Here is a 7,658-nt window from a genome sequence, read left to right on the forward strand (position 1 = left end):
ATAAATTTGTTACAGGCGGATTAGGTCCAATTCAATCTAATAAATATTTTGGACTGGGTTGGTCCAATCTAATATGTCTTGTTGATCCGTTCAATCCGTCCAAATTGATTTTGGACCGGACGGGGTTCAATCCAAAACTAGTCCATTGACACCCTTAATTGCCAGGTGTTTTTTTAAGGCACTTTGGACAATTAACACCATCTCAGAGGGCAATTTGATCTGGGCATGATGGTTCTTCCGGCTGTATTTGTGAAATTGGTGTGAATAGATCTGAACTCTTGAAATTCATATGCTTTACCCAAGAAAAAATATGTGCTCATATTGGAATCAAATCTCGCCTGCATCTGAGATTAGGGAATGAACTACCCCCATTGTATAGACATATTTATACAATCCAAGTTGTAGCATCAATAAATATGGTGTAGAGTCTTTAAGACTATAATTGATTAGGGGAATGAACAAGAAAAAAGAAAAAGCAAAGAAAACCTTCATCCTCTAGTTAGATTCCCTTTAAAACCAGATTTACTTGTGATCCAATTCTTTAAATGGGCTATCTAAAGTCTCACAAAAAATTGATGGGCCAGCTAATATCTTTATAACATTTCCCAACAAAATTCAATCAATATGAAACAACTAGAAGTTACATCTCCAAATCCAAAACAAAGGATCAAGGTCTCCTTGTTCAATGGAATTATTGTTCTTTCGATAATAGTTAATGTTTGTTGTTGGTAGGGATTTTATAAGGTTGATGGATTTCACATGCACCCAGCCAGCATTGAACCATATCCCCTTTTCAACATTTTGACTTGCCTATCAACGAGATGAGGAACAGTGTTTTTAACATGTTTATTATAAAAAAAAAAGATGACAAATTAAGTAAGTGTTTGGAAGCGTAAGCGCTTTTTGGGACTGATTTTCAAGAAAAAACGTCAATGCTTCTAAGATCTGTTTTTCATAAAAAAAATTTCTGTCACATAGACAGTGAATAATACTATGCTGTTTGGTAAGGTGATTTTCATCACCGTTTTTCATGTATATGCTGATAGGTAAGCACCAAATAGGATACACATTAGTCAACCGTTAGGGGGCAACGGTTCACCGATGCATGAAACGTGATTCGGTGGAGTTCTGATTTACGAGGCATGCCCGATTTTTCAATAAACGCTTGAACCAAAAATTCATATATATGGGCGTTTGTTGAAATGCCTATGTGGATCCGATGTGATTGGCCACGGTTCCAAACATCCCCTAAATCAAACCGTAATTAGTCATTGCAGACATTCAAGGATCTCTAATTAAAACCAAACTCAGACAAGCCCATTCGACAATGCAGTTCGGATCTCCTACCTACAATAACTCTACCCACGTTTAACATTTAAGGGGATGCGGTGGAGCCCATTTTGAAAGTCAATTCTTGAAATAAGGCCCATGCCTCATTATAACTTTACATTGAGAACATCTCCTATATTTGCATGTTATATAGTATCATGTGGATTGGTGTGGGTAGGATTCTTATGCGTGGGAGATCTGAATTATTGACAATGACAGATTTCAATCCCAACTTCTTAGACTATTAGTTTCAGTAGGGGAGTGATTTGGGTACATCCAATCATCCATTACACTTCTCTTGATGGCAAGGATCAAGAAATTGTATGATTACAAGAGAGAGCAAATTTTGCCAACTTATGAAGCAGCTTGCAATCACTTGTTCAATGCCCTCTTTCATTTTTAATTGTAACTCTCTTCTGCTTAGTGGATAAAGCCAATTCTTAAAATAAATTAAAAAGATATTCCTTTAAGAGCACATCCTTAAGAGACAAGAACCCAACTGCCCACTTCTATGATAACGAAAAAAAAAAAAAATTTGTTTTTTGCAGTTATGTGATGATAGAGATGCAAATGAATTGGATTAGATTTGAATTGGGCTATATCCAAATCTGATCTGATAAAATAAATCTTATATTCAACCTTTTCAAGTGAATCTCAGAAAGGCCGATTCAAATTCAAATTCATTAAAAATGTCGAATATTAGTATATGTTACGATTCGATTTAATTTCTATAAAATTTAACAAATTACTAAAAAGAAAAAACATGACAGTCTATATGAAGAAAAACATAAAATAATCCTATTATTCGATCTGACTCAATCCAAAAGTCCAATAAAAAATATCGGAATCTGACAAAATAGAATCAGATTTGTATTCTAATCATGTTCAAGTCCATTTGTACCCCTGTAAAAAATGGGATATGCCCTAATCACTCCCCTAAATTTTGAAGTGCGTGCAGTAACAAATCCTTATTCTCCATACCTAACGGTCTATTTCTCTGGCCTGCTTTCAAAAACGAGAGCAGTTTGGTGGTTAAGTTGAAGCTACATTATGTAGGTAACTTATTGCGTGTCGTCAAACTTGCAAATCTGACCCGACCCATTAAAATAATTGTTAGCCCAATGTTTTAAAAATCGACCCTAAGGCATTTGGGTCACGGGTCATCGATTCAACTGTCCGGACGAATGGTTCAGACTGTGCTATATTTTAACAATAAATAATGTATAAATGTGTTTTAGATATATTATATATATTATTTTATATTTAATTTATGTTTGTTAATTTAGTTTTTTTATTTTTTATTTATAAAAAATATTAATAATTGTAATTTGAGGTCAAAAAAAGGTTTTTTCGTACAAATACTAAGGCAATTTGGAATGTATAGATCTTAAAAATTTATTCAAAATAAAAAAAAAGAAAAACAAATTATCTCAATTGGACATTAAAATGCAAAGTTAAGGCCTCCAAAAATTTTACATGCATTGAATGTACAACCCACAACCCAATCATCAGATCAAATAGATCTATAATCAAATGGGCTTTGACCAATCCATCGGTTTTTAACTGTCCGATGGATCTTAGCTAAACCGAACCTAAAATCCTGGCCGAATGACAGTTAAAACTATTCGACCGGCCAGGTCAATGGTGGATTGAAAACATTATTGCTACCAGTCAAGTGTGTATCAAAGTCTACATTTCAAATTCCCCCAGCCCACGCAGTAAAATTAAAGGATCCGAAAATACTTTTAGCTCACAGGCATATATATAGCTGTACCCAAAGGATGGTGGTATGACTATAATCTATATACACCCAATTGTAACCAAATACGCCACCGCCATCGTCAGATTACAATCTAAATATATGTAACACTCAGAAGATAACACATAATTTACAGTTTAAACAAGTATCCTCACCCAGACAAAATTAAAACAGAAAACAAAACAAAAATGCGATGTGCTGCATGCAGTATCTGTGTAGCAATAGTGCATCACTTGGTATATGTAATGTAACCCGCCACTCAGTAGAGCCTTAATCTACTTCCAATTGGGATCCTACAGATTGGGCAATTGTTGATCCTCCGTCCACACTCGCCACATGTCTGCCAAAATAAATTAAGAATGTATAAAGTTTCCAGTAATCAGGCAGAGTGAATTAGAGTTGGGTGCCATTTGGTAACATTTTTTACAAAATCTTCCGATAGTCTAGATAGATAGCCAAAAGATGTAATGAATTTTCAGGGTTTGTATTTAAAGATATAGATCGTTTGATAAGTATTCTAGTACAGGGGTGCAAATGGATGGGATCGTAATGGATTGGATCACGATCCGATCCTATTTTGTCGAATTTGGATTTTCCCGATTCAGATTGGATAATAGGATTCGATTATATTTAGATCACTTTTATCCGATCCAATATATATATGTTATTTATTTATTTATATAAATACAATATATATGTAATTTATTTTTTTATAAAAACATGTATATATATGACGAAAATAGTTAAAAGATATTTGTGTTTTTGTATTTTCTTATTTAAATTGTTATATATATTTTATTTTTCTTTTAATAATTTATTTAAGAAAAACATATCAAATCGGACAGATCTGAAAATCGGACAGTTTCATTGGGTTCAAATTCAAATCCATATTTATGGATCTCCCCTTAACGGATTTGGATAAACCCTAATTTGAATCCAATTCGATCCGTTTGCATCCCTATCCTAATCTACCATTATCTACAGAACTGTTAAATGAAGCTTCCAGATATTTACAATTTTAGGCTTCATGAGTTTTTTTAGGGTATAGGTATTTTAGTCTTTTGTCTTTTATTGTTAAATAGGAAAAGTAGCCCAAGAGTCCAAGACCACACAAAAAGATTTACCAAATGGCTCCTACTAAATTGCAAAGCTGCATGCATTACCTGATGCCCACAATTAAACGCCATGTTTCTGGGATTAGAAAGGCAAATGGGGCAAGTCTGTCCATTGTCCATCAAAGTCAGTCAAGACAAGTTAGCATTTTAATACTCTATCTTAAAGAGTTGCATAACTCAAGAAGAAAAAAATTGCAAACAAATCAGAAAAGAAAACAGACAACTTGTTTCAAGTTTCAACACAAGAATCCATAAAATAATATAGGATAGAAAGGAATAAATTAAGCAAGGGAAATGGGTTACCGAGTGGTCAAAGGACTGAAAGGAGTTGCTTGTTTCAGGTTGCACAGAAGGTGCAGTTGGCTGCAAATTTGATCCCTCAAAATAATGATGATGAAGGGGTGTAGGCAAAGGATCTGTAGCTGGAGCTCCCCCTCTTGGAAAACTGTTTAATTAAGCATGAGACAGAAGGAGGAATTACAAGTTAAAATTTAATTAGGACATCATATCTCATATAGAAAAGAGCTAGCACTGAAGAGATGCTCAATTAGTATACCCCAATATCTCAAGCCTAGTCAATTCCTCATGATGCAAAACTATTCCCTTCAAGGCCGCTTGAGCAAACTCTATCTCTTTCCTGTAATTGGGTATATTCCTTGATATGATTTCTGTAAAATTCACGAACTGATGGACAACAAAAGAGCAATAAGAACAAGGATTTATTGAAGTTTGAATGCCGCCTAGCTATCAGCTGTACTGAAATTAAATATACCTGGAAATTACCAGTGGCCTTATCAGGGATATCGTTTGCAAATTCCCTCATCACGTCCCATGGCCCATCTCCCACTCCAACTGCAACAATCGACAATGGGTATGCGCTGCAGCAAGGAAGAAGATGCGGTGCAGAAGATTGAGGAGTAGTTGCCAAATTAAGGACAAGTCTGTGAAGGAAATAATTAATCATCAGTCATTACCTAGCTTGTACAATTGCTTCCACTGTCTTATCATGTGGGCTCAACCGGCCACTCCCCACATTGGATCTTCTGTCTACCTGTGAAACCAAGTTTTGAATTGTCTAGATTCCTTGCTTCCACAAACAATACAATAGCTAGAACCCACAAATTTGTAAAGTACCCCAGATGAGATCGAAGATACATACCTGTCCATCCGAAATTATCAGTAAAACATGGTGGTCACCGCCACTTCTCTCAACGATACCCACAGCCATTTCGATGATAGGTGCAAATGACGTTGGTTCTGCCACAAGAAATTAAACAGAAAACCATCAGCTGTGCCTGTGTCATCTGATCAAAATTCCGAACCAGAAACCTCTAGAATGATGTAAAGACAACAACGGTTAGCCGAATATAGCAACCTGCCAGTCGAAGCTGAGGGACTATTTCATTGTATCGAGCCAACATTTCATCAAATCCGAAACATGGTTCGTTTTCTGGGTTAAAATTGAAGACACTTTCATCCAGTGTTGATACTGTCAACAAATATAGAAACAGCAGATGTTCATCCATGATATCTCTAGCTAATGTCTAAATAACGTTACCCAACAAATTTTGATCAACTAGCTAGTTAGTCAAGAAACTACCATCTCCAAATCCAAAACAAGGGATCAAGACCTCCTTGTCGAATGGAGTTATTGTTCTTCCGATAATAGTTAATGCTTGTTGGTAGGGATTTTGAGTGATTCCAATATGATGCAGGCTTCTCTGGCTGAATGAATTTACACCTGCAGGTTTTCATCAAGAAACGTTTAATTAGCACATATTGCCCACCGCTCAAAACAAGTTCAAAAGCACAGAGAGATGAGGCCAAAGCCAAACCTTCCCACTCGTTGCTCTTTGTGAAATCGATGCCGACAATGAGATTAGACTCAAGTCCAAGAAATTCAAGAACCTCAGGGACCTAAAGGGATGCAAATTGATGAAACCATCTTTGTTAAACACCATCAGTACTAGACAGAAGCTAATAACAATGGCGACCACAAAGTCTTTAACGGCATTTCAATGATCAGAGAGAACCCACTGGATGCATAAATGTCAAGCAAGCATCCATTGCAAAGTCAGACCAAGAAGAATTCCCAGAGACCACTGCATCTCTGGTAGCATAGTCATCGTATGCTTGATTAATGGCCAAGTAACGATGGCTCTGATCAGTGGTAGCTAGCATACCCAAGAATTCAGCTCCCAAGTAAACAAAAACATAGTATATTCAATGTAAAACATCTAAGAATAAGTATATGATTATGGGGTCTAACCTCTTCCAGTGAATCGTAGCAATTGGTTATCCTTGAATTACTCCCCCGCAGCAATCGTTTGAGTTTCGAGAACATAGAACTGAACACTTTCAGAACTCTATTCATGATCTGTAGTATTAGAATGAAACCGTCTGATGATTAACAAATCTGGGTTTTCTAGATCTACTTCAACAGCAAGAAGAAGATGATCATGAAGAAGAAGAAGAAGACGAAGCGAAACCAAGCAAGCTTGACACGCAACAAATCACCTACAAAGGAAATCCAGCACCATAAGAACAATATCAAACGAAGAGAGAGAGAGAGACGGATAAAAAGTTAAAAAACAACTTGGTTTCATCACCAGAATCTAGCAGCTTTTAGCTTACTGACCAAACTCCTCTCGTTGTAGAAAGCAGCCCTGAGAGAACTAAACCGCAAAGGTACGGACAATTAGGAATTCTAGCTCCAACTTTTAAACTAAGGGGTAAAGGCCAGCGGGTCGGCCTGAAACAGAATTGCGCGTAGCGTGGGAGTGGAGAGAACGAGTGATCACTGATCAAACAATGCGAGGACGAAGAAGATGTGAGCGGCTTCACCTTCACCTCTTAATTAAACTGCAGACTAATTGAGTAGTGATTAAGGTTTGTAATGGTCTTTGATCTTACGTGTTTCGTTTGGATACGACAAAACGAAATTAACTGGAATTTCAGTTATGTTTCGTTGGAAATTCAAGAACATTAATTGTAGAGGTAGATAGAGAATTTATGATTTATTGTAAGTAATTTTAGTTGTTTGGATAGGACACCGTACCTACCATGATTTGGACGTGTATTAATGCAAGTAAAAAATTTTAAATAGCTCTAATAATTAATTAAATTTGGATGTATTTTGTTTGATAGAAAATATGAGAAATATGAGGAAATACAGGAAATAGAGATGGAGATAAAGTTCTTAAGAAGTTCACCTCCACTTTCTATTTTCTCGCATTTTTTTTATCAAAACAAACCTAATATTAGGCTTAGTTTGGAAGGAGTATAATATGTACAGTGCAAATATATATAAAATACGAGATTTTGCACTCTATTTATTTGCATTTATATTCCTTTCAAACTGAGCCTTATTGCCAAATAGGCAAATAACCCAAAATTTCAACAAATTGTTTTAACTTTTTTGCTTCAGTTTTCAATGCCAAATAACATGATTTTCA

The 7,658-nt window shown here is 35.7% G+C and overlaps 1 protein-coding gene across 3 annotated transcripts; it reads right to left on the bottom strand.

The window, feature by feature from the left end:
- Positions 1-3,111: 3,111 nt before the first annotated feature.
- LOC148842913 (E3 ubiquitin-protein ligase RGLG1-like) lies at positions 3,112-7,064 on the bottom strand. 3 transcript variants are annotated; one of them, XM_088958900.1, is made up of 12 exons: positions 6,842-7,064; positions 6,473-6,720; positions 6,039-6,120; positions 5,804-5,944; positions 5,579-5,692; positions 5,363-5,460; positions 5,178-5,254; positions 4,976-5,081; positions 4,760-4,887; positions 4,507-4,648; positions 4,252-4,308; positions 3,112-3,428 (listed from the first exon to the last, which is right to left on the bottom strand). In XM_088958900.1, exons 2-12 carry the CDS (start codon positions 6,575-6,577, stop codon positions 3,348-3,350), a joined length of 1,131 nt encoding a protein of 376 aa, XP_088815026.1. In that variant the 5' UTR covers positions 6,578-6,720; positions 6,842-7,064; the 3' UTR covers positions 3,112-3,347. The 3 variants fall into 3 exon arrangements, with proteins under 3 accessions (XP_088815026.1, XP_088815025.1, XP_088815027.1); XM_088958899.1 differs by having other exon boundaries at positions 6,813-7,028; XM_088958901.1 differs by lacking the exon at positions 4,252-4,308 and having other exon boundaries at positions 6,813-7,002.
- Positions 7,065-7,658: the final 594 nt, after the last annotated feature.

The sequence above is a fragment of the Nelumbo lutea genome, chromosome 8 (assembly GCF_056320005.1).
Source record: "Nelumbo lutea isolate HS-2025 chromosome 8, American lotus-T2T, whole genome shotgun sequence".
Classification (NCBI taxonomy): Eukaryota; Viridiplantae; Streptophyta; class Magnoliopsida; order Proteales; family Nelumbonaceae; genus Nelumbo; species Nelumbo lutea.